Here is a 17,370-nt window from a genome sequence, read left to right on the forward strand (position 1 = left end):
TAAGTATGTCTCTTTCAGTTACAGGTACATTTCTCAGACAACAATGGGGATTTCTCTTAGTTTTTGCTTTGTTTTCCTGCTGTCCATGTAAGGAATCCTTTTTACTCACACCTGTTGTTTAAGTTTGACAGGCACCAAGTCGAGTAGGAACTTGCTAGCTTTCATTACACCACTTGGAAAAAGTGTTGTCATCCATTAAGTAGAGCACAGCTTCCCCTGCAGCACCAGTACGCCTTGAGCTTGATTGTCTTCTGATGCATGCGTCAGTATCTTGCTTACCTTCGCACTACAACGTTGTTTTTATTGGAGATGAAGGGATGAGAAGAATCCAAGCTGAGTGGCAGACATTAAAATGAGTATGCAGGTAGTAAAACTGTTCTACTGAGTAATGTTAATCACACTACAGTATAAGTTAAGTGTGTGTATTCGTACCTGACATACACTGGAAAGCATATATAGCATCTAAAACATGGAAATGGTTTTGGTTTGGTTCAAGGTCAAAGCAGTAAATGATAGTATTTCCAACTCAAGGAGCTGATGGGTTGTTTCAAGTGGCAAGAGGGACAAACTGTCCCACACTTGGTGCTGACTGCAGAAGTCGGTCATCCCAGGCAGTCGTCTTCCCTCAGTTTTTCAATTTTTCTTAGTTGTTTCCCGTAGGCAAAGGTACAAAAGAAATACCTACTTTAGTTTTTGCAGTGATCCTATTGCAGCACAAATCTGTGTAAATGCTATTAACTCAATTCACTCTTATTTTACGTGCATGGAAAGGGTATAGAGTAGAATTTCTCCTTACTGATCTGGGTAGCATATAGTAATTGTGCATTCACACATCTTTAGAGAGGCTCTTTCGAAACATGCCTCAGCTTGGGAGCAATAATACGAAGCAAAGGAATGGAGTTTGTAGTATGCATGGACTCGCTCCTATAAGGATACGCAAGCCCAGTGCCAAATGCCTCCACCCAAATATCCGAGATGTTACTAGCCTGATAAGAGGCCTTTTCCTGTTTTTTACTAGCCTGTGCAGTTTCTCAAGCTATCTGTGCTCAGTTCTCACGAATAGCATTTTTAGTGGCACAGAACGTGTCTGCAGAGCAGAACGAATAGTTGCAGCACAGGTCGGTGAAACCACACTAGAGCGGGTAGTCGTAGCAGTGAACGTGTGGAGAATGGGCTGGCTGGCAACCAGAACATAGAGTTGGATGGGTACTTGGTGTGGACTGCAGAGAAGCATTTGCTTATGACAGTAGTTATCAGTAAAAACAGGTGCTGGAGCCTCAAAGAACGTTGAATGGTTTGGAAAAATTGCTAGAAGAATAGACACGGAGAAGGCTCTAGAGTCGTCTCGCTAGAAGGACGGATACAGACAGTAAATGCAAATCAGGACTGTGTTCCTCACACAGCGAAAGATCCATATACGAAATCTGGGAAGGCGTTTTTCCTCCTGCTGCCGTACCTGTCGAAGCAAACGTGCCTGTTGTTTGTCCTCCTGACTGGCAGGCGCCTGCTGTGGAGGTGGCACTTCGGGACGACTGAGTGCCGTTTCCTGGGCTGCTTCTCCCTGAGTAAGTCAGTCAGTCTCAGGCAGGCAGAGTTCTCACTGCCGCATTTCTTGACATGTGATTGTCTGAGACTTGTTCATTCTGTTGAGCTTTATATTTTGGGGAGAAAGGGTGGAAAGAGAGGTAGTTATTGCCCAGTTGTGAGGAGCTCTTCCTAGAGCAAGCCAGGAAGCTTTCCTAAGCACCTGCACTTCCTAGTTGTATCTTTGGGCATATGACCATAACTGCTACCTTATGGTTAAAAGGTTTAATCTTTTAGGTGTTTTACACCTTCTGTGCTATGTCACTTTGGTTTGAAACAACATACTTCAGTCTGAGAAGATACACTTGGAGAAGTTAAAGACAGTGATGCTGTCTGGTACCTATTGCATTGTGTGAGTAGTGGTTACACAGGCCGTCATCTTCCATGGTGTATTGTACCTCTGCCCACTGAGTGGGGAGGAAAGCTGGAGAGGGTGGAGAGGTTATACACAGCAGCTGAATTCTAATCTTAAATGTGAAGCCATTCTCAGGGACAGAACTGTTCAGTCCTCTCAGTGCTCAGTTTTCTACCAGACGAGATTGTTGCCTGGAGAATAACTTGAGGAAAAACAGGTAATAATTCTGTATGGATTTTTTTTTGGGGGGTAGTTTTCTTTTTTTAAACCGATGTATTTCACAAATGTTCCTTTATTACTTACTTTCAGCTGGTGATAATTATTTTTCCTCTGAGTCCCAAGAGGTTTAAAGTAGGCCCTGAATTAGAAGTATGAGGCAATCACGACTGAGAAAGCGGAGTTTCAAAACTAATGTTTTTGCAAAGAAGAAGAAATGTGTGCACCCTTTGGCTGGTCTGTAACCGCAGCATGGTCTTTTCAGCATTCCTTCCCCTGACATGCAAAACGTTTCCCGAACTCCCATCCTCTTGTTGCTAGGATCTGTCAGACTGCATGCAACCTGTAAAACTAAGGCAGCAACAATGTGGCACTATGAAACTCTCATTTTCTATTTTATTGAAAGTAAACAGTCCCCAGGTGACACATCCTGAGTACGCAGGAAAATGGAGTAAATTAAGAAGAGTTATGTTCCTTTTATGGTGGGGGTGTGTGTGTGTATTGGGGAGGGGCGGGGGAAATGAAGTTGCCAGCCTGTGGTGCTGCACAAGTATCCCGGTGTGAGCTGCGGCTTCAGCCCTGCTGGACTCCAAGCCCAGCCCGAGGACCACCGCTGCTGCCCAGTCTGCTCACGGCTGATGGGGACAGGGATGTGGACGTGGACCTGGATGTGGCACGACTGCGCTGCTGGTGCCACCACAACAGGATCAGTGTTCCTGTGCAGTGTAGAAAAAGTACATGATGTTGAGCTAAATTCCTCAAGAAGGTAAGATGAACAAATGTCTGAATGGTAGTTCAAGCAGAGCTGGTGATAAACACGTTGATCCCAGTGTGTAAAGACCCACTGGTTTTAATGCTGCTTTTTCTCCTGGTCCAGATGTCTTACATGTTTGAAGATTTGTTCTTGATTAATGTTTGTCAGCTGACTTGTTAGAGAATTCACCCACCTGTGACCTTAATTTAGGAGAAAAAAAACCCCACAACAACTCAGGGAATATTTTAATCTTAAAATAAAGCTGTGAGAATGCACCTATTTATGTACCTTTTGGGGAAGGGATGCCTGGTTTTTGGCTGGATCTAGCTGTCCTAGCCTAGAATGGTGTTGGTGCACTTTGGTAGGGTTAGCAGTGTCACTGAGATGGTACGTACACTGTAATCATGCGGGTGTTACCTTATTTAATAAGCAAATAATAACACTCTGAGAACTGCTGTACTGACCAAGACCAAACAAAAAGTGTACGTGGGTGAGGAATCTGTAATAACAACTCAGTTCGGTGAGATTGTGGCAGCCGAGAGATCCCGCTGCGGTGGAACCGCCCGTTCTGCCAACAACTGGTAAAACTGATAAGGTTTCTTGCTGCCATCTGCTGTGCGAATGCCTCAAGCCAAAGGGGAACAAAAATCCTGTCTGGCTTCTCAAACAAATTAAACTGCTTCTGAGAAGAGAAAGCAGAGCTTGATTTCTCTCCACACGTAATATTCCCTCTATTTGCCATCTTTTCAAATTCAGAAAGCAATTGGTTTTTTAAAATCTTTACTGAGAGTAGAAACATCAGGTGTGATCAAGGGAATCCTTATCCCTTTACTCTTTGCATTTTCCAGCAGCATCAGTTTCCCCTCTATCTATGGATACAAACATAGATAATATTTTTTAATTGTTTCTTTCCCGTTTCTCTTCATTTTATCTAGCACAAATAGAATTTGCAGTCCTTTTTGACAGTTTCACCTTTTGTCAGTTGCTTTCCATTAGATTCAACATTTTTAGATCCGGAAGTCTTCACAAAATTAACAATCTTTAATTCCTGGAGTCTTGGAATTCTTTACAATCTTGGATTCTTGGAATCCAGTTGGATTAATGGAATGTTTCATTGTTTCACACTAAACCCAAGCAAAGAAAACAAAGGAGTTTCCGTACACTGCTACTTCCTAAATTTTTAAAAGCCCCTTCCTAGCAACTCAACCTGCAAGCTTCAGTTTGGGTGTGTGGCAGTTATAAATGGCATTTCATAGGATGAAAGAGCGGAGCTGGGCTCCTGATTTCAGAACTGACCAGCCCTTTATCAGGGGAATACTAATAGGCATTGCTTGTTTCCTGCTGTGCAAACCTTCCGGACGTTGTTTGTTCAAAGCATTACCTGTCTTTGCAATTTCGATGGAAATGTTAAATATTAGGGGTATGTCACTGTGGAATTTTGCCACATCTGTGAGCTAGAACAGCAAGTGAGATCATCATAGCAAAAATACTGTGATCAAAGTCCAGACCTACCAGCAGAGGCAGCCCTAATAACATCTGTTACCTGGTGCTGGGATGTCAGGTCCACAAAGGCACTGGCGGAAAGGGAGCGGGACTGACAGAAGTGATGAAGATGGTTTCAAAGTGCCTGTGGATTTGGGTTTTTTAGAGAGTCATGTTTTAGGAAATACTGATGAAGCCTGAGGATTTGCAAATGCCTGATGTTTCCACATACTGCTGACCACCAGCAGCACAACGAGCATGTTACACCCTTTAATGGTGGGCTACACCACTGCAGAACAGTACAAAAGCCACTGCCCACCTTGTTGTTGTTCCTCAGCTCACATGGTATTGTGAAAAAGCCGGTGAATGCAGCAGCTTACAACTGCAAGAGCAGGACGACGAGGAAGATCCACAGGCACTTTGTTTTAAGGTCTCGTGTTATTGAGCCTTTGGTGTTTGTCCTGCTCAAAGGCTGTAAAGTCTTGAAGGATTCTTGATGGTGAGACTCCAAAGATGGCCCGCACTGAGGCAAGTGAGCACAGCACTGCTTTGCCGAGAGACCCATTGTGTGACGCCGTTCGTTATCATTTCTTCACAGAGGCTTTGCAAATCTGGTGAGTAAATTTGGCAAGGAGGCAGAGCAGAGGTTTAGTGCTGCCAGAGCTGGTTTAGTGCTAACCGCTGTGGAGTTTTCCACCATGCCAGAGGGTCTCCAGATGGACTTTGCTGGCATCCAAGGAAGATGGATTACAGCTGAGAGTCTGTGCCTGTACTTCTAAGTGACCGATGGATGTGGCTAGAAGGAAAACATGGGTTTTTTTTGTTAAATTTGGAGTTGGTTTAGCCTCGTGCTTGCTGTCCTCATTTTCTGTTGCTATCGATGGGAGAAGAAAATTCTCAAAACGTTGTAAGCCTGATAACTCAAAGTTAAAACCGGCAGCTTAGAGGAAGATACAACAGAGAACAGCAGGCCATGTTGTACTACTGGATTTAACACAAAGCGCCTCATTAAGGCGATCAGGGAAAAATGGCAAGGTCTGTTTCTGGCTTAGGCCCATTCGGAAGTGTGAAGCCAAGGAGCATTCCTGCTGAGCAGGTCGGTGTACGAGTGCAGCGAATGCTGCTGTGCAGCACATCCAGAGGTGGTTTGACGCAGTGGGAGTGAGTTACGAGGAAGTAAATACATCATCTTGTACCAGCTCGGTATGAAGTTGTTCTGCGGCAAGCAACAGAGTTCTACTGAGAAAATACTAATGAGAAATAAATGCCTGCAGTGAGATGCCTGTAGCATCTGGTCTGCATTTGACTTCGCGCCTGAAAGCTGTTTGCCCTGACCTCCTGCCAAACCCTGCAGGTTTGGAGATCAGCGGACAGGAAGGAGATTGGACTCCCATCGCAAAACTTTCTCCCAGCAGAGCCCGTGCAGAGTTCTGGAGGGACAGGCTGCCCGCTTTTGCTCACAAGCGTGGCTCATTTTTTCGCATTTTTTAAGCTGTGGCGTTCTCTGTCCGCACCTGCAGCATTTGTAGAGCCGCCATGATTGAAGGTTGTTCGCTGTTGTTCAAGAGCCTTCCAGCATGTGTTCATCGGGTGTTGAGTCGTCGTCTAAACACCCCAGCCAGCCTCCGGGACGGCCACGGCGAGCCCCATCCGTCGGACGAGCCCCGGCGGGCTTTCCGCACCAGAAGCTGCCGGGTGCCGGCGCGGCGCGGCCGGCCCGTCTGTGACCCGCTGGGTTTCGGGCCGCTGCGGTCCCCACGGAGGGGTTCTTCGGACCGCCGAGGAGAGTGAGCGGCCGCTGCCAACGTCTTCGTCCCGACGAAGGCGTCTCGGTGCGCCGGGTGGGCTGGCGGCCCCGCGGGCAGCGTGGAGCGGCTCTGGGTGGGCGGCGGGCAGGCCGGTGAGGGGGTCCCAGGGCCTCAGCCCCAGCTGCCGGGAGTACCGCGGGGGGCCCCGGGCCGGGCAAGAAACGCCTGGCTGATCTCGGCCCGGCGTGCTCCCCTGGCAGGGAGCGGGCCCGCTCCCGGCGCCGGCCTGACTCCCGCGCTTGGCAGCCGGCTGTGCTCACCGGGAGCCCAGCGGCCGCCCCCGCTCGATGCGCTCGGAGCGCGGCCGGGCGAGCGCTCGGGGCGCGGCTGGAGGCGCCTGGCGCGCGGCGGGCGCAGCCATGCGGGGCCTGCTGCGGGCCTTGCGGCGGGCGGCGGGCCCCGGGCGCGGCGGGCGGCTGCCGGGGACCCGGCGCTGGGGCTGGGGGCTGGCACTGGGGCTGGCGCTGGGGGTGAGCCCGGCCGGCCCGCCGCCCGCCCCGCGGGGCTTCGGAGCGGCGGTGGAGAGGAGCCGGGAGCTGCTGCGGCAGGTGAAGGTGCGGGCCGGGGGCGTTAAACGGCGGGATGAGCGGGGCCGGCGGGCCTGCTGCCCCGCCGCGCCGGGGTGAAGCGCTTGCCTGCCTGCCGGGGGCCGTGGATGCCCGCGGGGCCCGGCTGGCGGAGCAGTGTGCGGGGCTGCTGCCGCGGTTTGGGCGCGGGAGGAGTTGAGGTTTGCACCGCGAAGGCCCCTGGTGACGTCTCCCGTCCGTTCTTCCGGCAGGACGAAGCGGGGGTCCCGGGTATGCTGGTTGGAGTCGCCGTCGATGGAGAGGAGGTCTGGGCGGAAGGTCGGTCTGCGGGAGCGGGAGCTGTGCGGTTGTGTTTAAGAACCTTTCTCGCAGTGGTTTGTCGGGTCGGTCTCTGCGGACACTCCTACTCTAGGCCTGCAGCTGGGCAGGGGGCTCGCAGAAGTGTGCCGCGGAGGTGACGAGCTGGGCTCCCCGCAGGAGCTCACCCCGTAGCCGGAGTGGTAACGGCTCACGTGTGGCGATTTGTCTGGCGTCTGTGGGCCGAGGTGTGGATTTGCACTGGGGAGGTACTGAGATTTAACAGATGTCGTCCTTCCAGAAACTGCAAGTGATTTTTCTGGTTACACAGCTTAGATTTAAATAGTCTGGTAGTACCACTCACATCATGTAGACATTTGATGTTTATTTAAAAAAGAAACCCCAAATGAAACACCAAACTGTGTGTCTTTTTCCAGAAATGTTTTCGTAATGTGCTTGGGGTTTTTTGGACAACTTAAATGGTGGTAGTAAATGGCAATGTATTTCATTAACGTCTTATAGAATTGGAAAAAAAAATTCTTTACTATCTTTCTTCTAATTATCTGTTGTTGCATTAACTTTTATGTATGCATAAAGCTGACTGTAGGTTTTCATTTCTCTTTCATTGTGACAGAAGGGAGTTGGAGAGCCTCTGGTACCTTTTATAATGTGGCCTAATGAGAAAATCGTGCTAGAAACTTAATCATAAGCTTTCTGAAATCGGGTAGCTTTTTCTGGTCTCAAACTGCCTAGCAAGGAAAGCAGAAGTTGTTGTAAGGCTTCTGCAGAATCCCTTCCTCGACACGCAGGGAAGTGCCCGAGGGAACTAGTGCCGGGGTTGTGGTTTCTCGCCAGGACTGCCGGATCCAGCAGGCAGACAGCTCCGTGCGTTGCTTGTATTCTGTGACAGCGGTACTAAACCTGCTTTCTTGCTAAACTGATGGGAGCGATTTGAGATTTGGAAGGTATTATCACTGACGGGCACAGCACCCGCGTCCGCCAGCACCGTGCAACTACCTGAGTAGCAACTCTGGGTAAAGGAAAGGGTCTTGGCCAGCTGACCTGCCATTCTGTTTTGTTCATTGTGTTTTGGCAAGGATTTCTTCCCCAAGCAGCTCATTGTTAGCCGGTGGTTTTATGTAGACAGATACGCGTTGCTTGCCGGCTTTGCTTGTACTGAAAAGTGCAAATACGTCATTACTGCGTTTCATTGCTTTTTCTGCTGCAGCATCACTTGCACAGTTTCTTTGAACCTAGCTCAAACTGAAGACTAGCGGGGGAGCTTGATAATGCCACATTAATTCCAGGTCTTGCTACCAGTCTTGTGGGAAGGTTGCATAGGAAAATGCTGGTGTGGAGACTGTTAAGCTGTCTTGAATGAAGTCATGCTGAGTGATGTTGAAACATAGCGTATGATACCAGTTATGTGAAGCCTTACAGCTTAGGTAACTGCTGTGAATTTGTGAATGACTTCCTTCCTCAATGTCTGTACTGATAAAATAAGACTACTATTTCAGCCATTCATTCAGTACAGTAAAAGGTGTATTTATGGCTGTCGGTCAGTTACTTTACAGTCTAGGTTTTAGTCTCTAGTTTTTCTACATTGAGTATTTGACCTCAGGAGTGTAAATTTTGGCTTAATCTTCAATCTCATTTGTCATTAGGTTTGTTTTGTAGTCTTAATCAGTAACTTGGGATGCCTTTGGCCAATACAATGGGCTTTGATTCACTGTTCCTACAACATTAAAACATAGCAGGGATAGTCCAATGCTTCACATCACAGTTTAACTAGTGGAAAAACATTTTAAGGAGCCAGTAGATTTAATTAATTGCAAATAGTTAATTCAACATGTCTCTATGCAAAATATTTACCACAGTGTTTTTATTTTCTTAAAGGTTTGGGTTATGCTGATGTAGAGAATCGTGTGGTATGTAAGCCAGAGACAATCATGCGAATTGCTAGTATTAGCAAGTGTCTTACAATGATGGCTGTTGCTAAATTGTGGGAAGAGGGAAAGCTGGATCTAGATGCTCCGGTGCAGAAATATGTCCCTGAATTTCCAGAAAAAGTCTACGAGGGTGAAAAGGTACGTAATTTTTTGGTTTGTTGTTGGTAGCAACTTTTTTGGATTTTTGTTCATGGTGTTGCACAGTCATATGTGTACAGGTGCCTGTGCCTGGACCTATTCCCATAAAACACCAGAAATCATTCAGACAAGCACTGATGTTTGCTGCTTGAAAAGCAGCACTGGAAATCTGGACCTTCAGTTTTATATCAAGTGTGTAGTGTGCACATGTATATGCATGTATTTTCACTGGCTTTGACACACGATATTTAGAAGGTCTTACATCTTTGTCTGTTCATCATCATGCTGAATTTTACTTTGCTGGCAATTTAGTGTGCATCATATCTTTAACAAAGAAGAGCTCACATGTAAATATTGTCCTTTCTACTTAGGTCGCTATTACTACAAGACTATTGGTCTCACACTTGAGTGGGATTCGTCACTATGAAAAAGATACTGCAAAAGTAAAGGAAGAAAAGGAAAAGGCAAACAGAGCACTAAGGCTAACGAAATGCCGTCAGGATAAAGAACAAAAAGAAAAAGAAGGCAAAGTGATTGAAAAGACTGATTCTGTCAAACCTAGGGAAGAGCACGAAGGTGAGGTAAAAAGCCGAAATTCAAAACCTGGCAGGAGAGACAAGGAATTTGAGCAAGAAGAGTATTATTTGAAGGAAAAATTTGAAAGTGTGATTGAATCACTGAAGATATTTAAAAATGATCCTTTATTCTTTAAACCAGGTGAGTTTCTATTACTTTAGACCAAAATGTGCTCTTCTGGTGAACTTTTTGTTTCACATTGTTTTACATGCAGGGAGGATAGTAGAGTACTGTAAAGTGTTTGTGTGAGGTTCTGGTTTTGTTCTGCTTTTTTTTTTCCCTCCTCTCTTTTTTTCTTTTTTTTTTTTTTTTCCCCTTCTTCTTGTGCCCCGTTAAAAGCTCAACGGAGAAGTGTTTGGGCTGTTCTGCACATGTGATCATCTTAAAACTGATGCAACTTTTGAAGACTGGACTGATCAGGATTTTACCAGTTCAAATTTAGATAACAGTCCTGTATAGGTGTCTTTACCAGCCTACTGACTTGAAGAAGTATGCTTGTGTAGACATCTTCCAGTGGTGTGTGTGCACCATAATCCAGCAGGTCCAAAATGTGATGTAGCCAAGACTGAAGAGGTAGCACAAGGAGTCCCAGGTAATGCAGGGGAGAGGAGAAGATGGGACCTCAGAGCGCCTGGGAGAAAAGTCTGCTATCCAAGTAATGCAGCAAGCGCTATGACACGTACCTGTTACTGAATGTAGAACTGCTAAAGCAGATTATAGTTTCGGTATCGAATTTGTATCTACAAAGTGTTTTGTAAGGGGATACCAACTTGCTGTATTCGTGCTCTTGGACTTCTAGATACGAATCAAAGGCAAAAAATTTTAGTGAGGCACTAAACCAGAGCTAAAAAAATCTACAGAAAGACCATAGCATCCCATAATTGTTGAGGTTAGTTATTGTTGGAATTACTGAAATTGATTCTAGAGATGACTTTGGGGAACTTCAGGTGCAAATTCTAAATGAGTTAGGTTAACAGGTAAATGATACCCATTGCTGCTAAACAGTAAATAATGTGCATTTAAGGGGAGAGGGGTAGGAAAGAGGGGGAGCAGTTAACTACTTGCCATCTTGGAGAGTTCTAGGAACCACTTCAGGTGAGAGGTCTGTCTCGACTGTGGGCAGTTTGGCAGTTGCTTGATGTTTCATGAAAGGCGTTAACACAAGAATGAGATTTTCAAAAATGAAGACTTGTTCTGTAAATTAATTATGTTGTCTTAAATAATATGCATGTTAGTGCTCGTATAATCTTCTAGGATGTTCTAGAACTAGGAAACTAGAACTAGAAAAGCTGAGAAAAGTGATCAAGACCTTTGAAAACCTTGAGTGAGCACTACCCTTGTTTTTCCATCGCTAGGGTGCAGGCACACAAACTTGTCACAGGAGGTGACGCTTTTTAAGAAGTCGTTTTATGGTTTGCCCCAGCTTTCCAAATCCAGACATCCTTGTAGGAACTGTTGTGGTACATCTCGTGGGCAGGCTGTTAAATGTCAGGCTGCACATCTGGGCACGAAACCCGCCTGTGCACGCAGATCCCCCAGAATGTGTTAGCACTGTTGTCGCAGCCTGCACTTAGCAAGCGTCTGTCTCTGCTGCAGCACAGAAATTCCTAGGGCCCAGTACTGTAAGTCTGTGATTTACATCGTATTAAGATGGGGGTGGAGGGAGACTCTTTTAGCTGATTATTCATTGCTATATGTAGTTTTATTTTCACGTGTGATGACTTACATTTTATCCTTCAGATTCCACTTACGCATCATGTGGCTAACTTCCCTCCCCCACCCCCCTTTCTCACTGTATTTCTTCAAGGTAGTCAGTTCTTGTATTCAACGTATGGCTTCACTCTCCTGAGTGCTGTTGTGGAGAGAGCTTCAGGGCAAAAATTTACAGATTATATGCTAAAGATGTTTCGTGATTTGGATATGCTGTCAACTGTACTAGATGACAATGAAGCAATGATATACAACAGAGCAAGGTAAACAAATGAAACTTTGTTGTTTCCATAATAATTGTTGCTCTTTCTATCTTTATTAAGCCAACTGAAATAAGAATGTGTGAATCTAAAAAAATTTTTTTTCAGGCTTTTAAATGAAGTGGCTTATGTTATTTCAAAGTTAGTCGTGTAACTGATTTTATGTCAGCATTATGATATTGGTTCTGTAATCAGCATGTAAAATTACAGTAGGAAGTAAGTATTGCCTGTACGTACAGGAGTGTGTATGGGGGAGGGAGTGGCAAGGGTGGCTTTGAAGTTTGCGTTTATTTTGGGTACAAATAAGCAGGTAAGTGTAAACAGAGAAAAATGAAGGAGTAACTAGGAGATTATGGTAGGATATATAGTTACCGTGGTTTGCTTAATAGGCTGACTTTTTCAGAGTTCTGTGGATTTGTAATAGTGTCACAGGAACACGAGGTTTTCATAAATAAAATTTGTAGTATCGATTTAATTAAAATTCTGTTTAACACAGAACATACTTTACCAATTGATTTCTTTTTATTAACTTTAAAAAACCCCAAGGAACAAAACCCCCCCAAAATCCCAGATCAATGTATGTGACTGGATAATCCATTCCAATACAGTGGATAAGGGTAGAGTTTATTGCCTTTCTCTCCAGTCTTATTTTATTGACCTGCCTGCCTGGGTGCTGAAATGTATTTGTTGACTCACCTGTTAAGTTTTGGTGCAGGAGAATGAGACTGACTGAATGGGAAAGCAGGTTATGTAAGAAGTCTCATGAAAATGAGACTCAAACTTTTAAAAGTTTGTCTTCTGAAATGCTCTCAAAGAATGAAAATGGTGATGAACATGTTGAATCCCAGGTTTATTGTACTTACATGTAAGTGTATATTTAAAGTGTGTGCGTGTATATACGTGTGCAGTCTGCAGTGTCTGAGGGACAGCTTTACTTTGTGCTGGTGTTTATTTTGCTCTTCTGGCTGTAGATCTGGATGCTAGTGATGCTCTCGAATTACCAAGCTTGTACAGTCAAGATATTTTAAATGTGTGTGTGTGTGTATACATTAACCCTTTAATAAACTGAAATATGGTGGGGATGAAAGAATTGGGACAGACGTTTTGGGGATCTTTTTATGGGCTATTTGTTAGGCAGAACTGAGATGCGAATGCGATGGTTTTGTTTCCACAAACAGCGAGCTTGGTCCCTCAAGCTAGAACATACTGACATGTTGTGGTTTGTTTAATGGTTTCTTTATGCTGTATTTCACTGGCATGAAAATGTTTAAAAATTCACATTCTAGATCTTTTAGAGGTGTAAGTCAAGCATTTCAGCGTCTCTGTAACAGGCTTTGTTGTGATCGAAAAGCTGACCATAGGCGCACTGAGATAATCAAGTCACTGGCAGAGCTGGTGGTAGTCTTGGGCCGCGCGTCTCTCTTCCTTTGCTTCAGCCTGTTTTTCACTAGTGGGGCTTCCAGAAGTTCCTTCAAAGGTTTCCAGTGTAAGTGCAGACCGGGCAGGGCATGTATCCTCTCTTGGACAGTGGGCTTGCCCCAGCCCCCGCTACTCCTCCCCACCCATCCCGTGGTTTTTGTGTGATTCCTTTTCACAGCTCTCCCAGTAGTACATGGCCCTCTTGTGGTCTAAGGCCAAAGGCTGAAATTCATCCCATTCTTTAGTTACTCGATATTCCTTTTTGTATGTTGTCTGAAATTAATCCAGTCAGGATTGGACTGTGTTTTCGGTCAGCGCTCTTGTTGTGGTATTCCTGGTAGTTCATTTGTAGTTTCTAATTTGTATTCTAATGACAGGTTTTGCAAGACTCTTTCAGGCTTCTCACTTTTCTTAGTAGTTCCAGGATATTCAGCTGTTGCAGTATACGGCAACTGTAATGGGGCGGGGGGGGAATCAAGCATATATGGAAAATACTGTCTGGGCACGGTCACCTAAGACCTCAGTGAAATTTCAGCCCGGCGTCTGACAATCATGGGGTAGTTGTAGGATTCCTCTTTCTTAAAACACTTTAATTCTAGTACAGGGACTTAAGAAAAACCCTGTGCTGGCTAATCTGTAGATTTCTGTCACGTGCCTTATTTGTTTATTGCCTTTACTTTTAGTATATCGTAATAGTAAGTGGAAGGATTAGTACTTCTATTGAAACTAAGCTGCTAACCTGAGAAGTCACCTTAATTTTTGTTTTCCTAACTGAATTTCTTGATGGCTCTGCAAGAAATATATTTAAGAAAAATAATTTTTTTAAAATTGTGAGGTTTCATGAGAACAGGCTAATGCATGCTCAGTTTGCTCTCTTAGGGTAGGGCAGCATAAAATAGTTTTGCATAGTGTCTGAGAATGACAGGTTGAATTTTCTTGAATTCTAGGTGTTACGTTTACAACAAAAAGGGACGGCTGGTAAATGCACCGTACGTGGACAACTCTTACAAGTGGGCTGGTGGTGGCTTTCTGTCGTCAGTAGGCGACCTTCTGAAATTTGGAAATGCCTTGTTATACAGTTACCAAGCTGGACAATTTAAAAACACTGATGGCAGACTTCTTCCTGGATACCTCAAACCAGAGACGGTCGCGATGATGTGGACCCCAGTGCCAAAAACAGAAGTGTCGTGGGATAGGGATGGCAAATACGCAATGGCTTGGGCTGTAGTAGAGAAAAAACAACAATGTGGCTGCTGCAGACAGCAGAGACACTACGCATCTCACACGGGTGGTGCCGTGGGGGCAAGTAGTGTCCTCCTGATTCTTCCCGAAGAGCTGGACTCGGCAACTATAGGTGCTGGGCTGGTGGCACCACCCAGAGGAGTCATCGTTAGTATCATCTGTAACATGCAGTCGGTTTCGCTCAACAGCACTGCCTTAAAGATTGCGAGGGAATTTGATAAAGAGAAATGGGCACAATGTGTAGATTAGACAGAGTTGCGTGTGAGCTCACTGTACTGAAACATGAAAAACAGATAGAGAAGGGTGTAATTGGACTCTGATGTCACTAAGAATACGTGAAGAAAAAGTATCAAAAATACACTTAATTCGCTTCTGCTAGTGGTGCTAAACTTCTGTGTAACTGAATTCATCTCTCAGGGAAGTTCCTAGCTTACAGAAGAGGAGTAACAGTCAAATCTGACTTCCTGTAGTACCTGTGTAAATTATCATTATATTAGCAGGTTTTTTCCCTCATCCAGTCAAGCACTTGACCAAGATTTAAAAAAACTAGCATTGGTTTCTTGCACTGAGAAGTACAACAAGAAATCATCTACCTTAAATGTTAAACTTTTGAAAAATTTCTTATCTTGATTTGAGCACACAAAGACGTACTTCGTTATTCTCACAGTTCCAGTCTGCCAAAACCGTTCAGTGTTACTTCTGAAAGAAGAATGGGTGTACTGTCCTTATATTTTCCCATAGCGCTTTTCTTATTTTCTTAAAAAGCAACAAAACCCCAACAAAAGGCAAATCTTGAAGCTACCTCCGGAATGCAGATTTATGCCAGACGTACACTTTTGTCAGTGCTGTGGATTGTTAAGAATTAAAAAGAATTAAGCTAGAGTTATGTAAGTAAAAACCTTTGTGTTTTTTAGATGTCCTCTCTTCCATGTTCATTGGGCGCAGAGAATGTGTGAAACTAGTTCACTGTGAAGTAAGGGTATTATTTCCAGAGTCAGGTACACCCGAATGGCACAACGCCGTGAGCTGTCAGACTCGTTATTTTTGAATGATATGCACACTAACTTTGGTAGCCAGAAATGGCACTGTATTCTGTAGTGTAGATATAATTCCTTTAGATATCAGAATTAGGAACTCAACAAAATTTAAAGCCCGTTCTTGAAGCCAGGAGAAGTCTCACAGACTTTGAGAGGTTTTTTTGAAAACCATCCTTTTTTGGCTGTGGAGACCTGCCTTGAAGAGTCATTTTTTTGCCCAAGGTTGAACATGAAATTGTGACAGAGTTCCCAAGAAGCATTTTCTAATCTTCAGTTTTACTATAGGAATACAGTAACAGCTGAATATGTTGATTTTACGTGTTCCATAATAGCATGGAAGATTTCGGTGGTCTCCCGGATCTGTACCCCCCCAGGTGCCCTGCGGTTACCTCAGGCAGTGTTTCCAGGCTGAGACGAGCCAGACTGTCCTTGCGGAGGGGTTTGAGCGTTTGTGTCCCTGCACTGCTGCTCCACGTCTGAGGGAGGGGTCTCGGGTAACAGCTGGCAGAAGATAGCCTTGCCTGCCCCGTTCACCAGTTAGCGCTTTTAGTGATAACTCCGTAGTTGTTACCTGCCCTGTGCGGAAACAGCGTGCTGTTGTCTCGCTTCCCGGCGTGCCTCTGATGGTAACGTTTATTACCAAAGACTGACCATCCAGGAAATGCAGCATTTCAAGGGGTCAGCATTTTACCTACATTTTTAATTGATGCGAGTAGGACAGGTTTATTAGTTTTCATAATTATAATCATTCTTGTGCCTTAAAACAGTAAAAGCTTACACCTAACCTATTTGCTTGGGTTTTCTGGTCCGCTCACCACAAGGTCACTTTTCTTACTAATGGGTTGTCCTTATCTCAAGAATGAGCGAACCTTTCTGAACGACTTCCCTGTGGTCAGGCAATACGTTATGTACTCTTCCACGGAGGTCTCCGATGCCATCTGAGGGTTCCAGTGCAGAAGTACTGGAGGTGAGCATCTTCTACAACAGCAGCGGTTTTGTTCCCGGTCTCGCGCCCCTCCTCGCTGGGTAAACATGCAGCAGCAGTCACTGCCCGTTTTACACAGGGAACAAGAGTAAGTAGTTCCGAGTTGTTTTCATGTTGAAGAGTATGTGAATAGAAATAGACCAAATAAAATGTTTTACATATAGAAAATCTACAGACAAGTAACACTGTTATTTCAGGATTTATAACATAGTTTTCTTGTATGATGCGTCTGTTCCTGCAAACCATTTTGCATACGTGAGAGAAAAGAGGTTTCATTCACTGACCATTGTGTTTGGGTTTAAACAAAGATTCAGAATGCAGAAGGTGCAGGTTTACCATTATTGAAGTATGTATGAAAGTGGATAATGGTAAGAAGTGTCTGAGGCATTTCTAACACAAAGATATTAATGACAGTGTCTCAACTCTCCTCATAGAATATGTTCAGCCACCAATTTTTTCATGCATACCACATTCTTTATACTGTATCTCCATTAACTTTGAGGCTTCTAAAAAAAACCACCCTCTGTTGTCACCTGTACAGCATTGGAGATGCTATGATGTGTAAACTTCATCTTCCAGTACCTGGAACAAAACGGGTCACAGACTTGCTCTGATCTGGTATTTGCTTAGGAATGAGTTCTTGCCTTTTAGGGTGGAGGAAGAGAAGGCAGAGATCTAGGAGACTGGGAATCCGTCTGGCCTTAGCACATGTATTCAGGTCACAAGTGACTTAATACCGCTACTTTGATGTTTGCTCTGAAACCAGTTATTTGATGGACTGGCAGTAAGTGTGGGAAACTGTCTGGTCAATTAAGAGCAGCTTTCGTGATAAACTTGCTCTTAAATTAACCTTTATCGGGAAAACACAGTATGGCACTGACATAAAACTGTACTGTTCTTAAAAGGCATGTATACTAAATTGGTGCATCTATTTCTGTAGCAAACACCTACTTTTTGCATCTGGTAATTATAAGTGTTCACTGTTTGAATTAACTGAAATAAAACTTATGTTGCAAATGAAACGAATTCTA

General features: G+C 44.6%; 1 protein-coding gene across 1 annotated transcript; it reads left to right on the forward strand.

The window, feature by feature from the left end:
* The first annotated feature begins 6,558 nt into the window (after positions 1 to 6,558).
* On the forward strand, positions 6,559 to 17,370 carry LACTB (lactamase beta). Its single transcript, XM_075431289.1, has 6 exons — positions 6,559 to 6,753; positions 6,978 to 7,044; positions 8,920 to 9,110; positions 9,482 to 9,827; positions 11,494 to 11,659; positions 14,023 to 17,370. Exons 1-6 carry the CDS (start codon positions 6,559 to 6,561, stop codon positions 14,564 to 14,566), a joined length of 1,509 nt encoding a protein of 502 aa, XP_075287404.1. The 3' UTR covers positions 14,567 to 17,370.

This window comes from Opisthocomus hoazin, chromosome 10 (genome assembly GCF_030867145.1).
Source record: "Opisthocomus hoazin isolate bOpiHoa1 chromosome 10, bOpiHoa1.hap1, whole genome shotgun sequence".
NCBI lineage: Eukaryota > Metazoa > Chordata > Aves > Opisthocomiformes > Opisthocomidae > Opisthocomus > Opisthocomus hoazin.

Coding starts and splice junctions, on each gene's coding strand:
- LACTB (XM_075431289.1), top strand. CDS start 6,559: ATGCGGGGCCTGCTGCGGGCCTTGCGGCGGGCGGCGGGCCCCGGGCGC. Junction 9,111..9,481: donor AAGTCTACGAGGGTGAAAAG/GTACGTAATTTT, acceptor CTTTCTACTTAG/GTCGCTATTACTACAAGACT. Junction 11,660..14,022: donor ATGATATACAACAGAGCAAG/GTAAACAAATGA, acceptor CTTGAATTCTAG/GTGTTACGTTTACAACAAAA.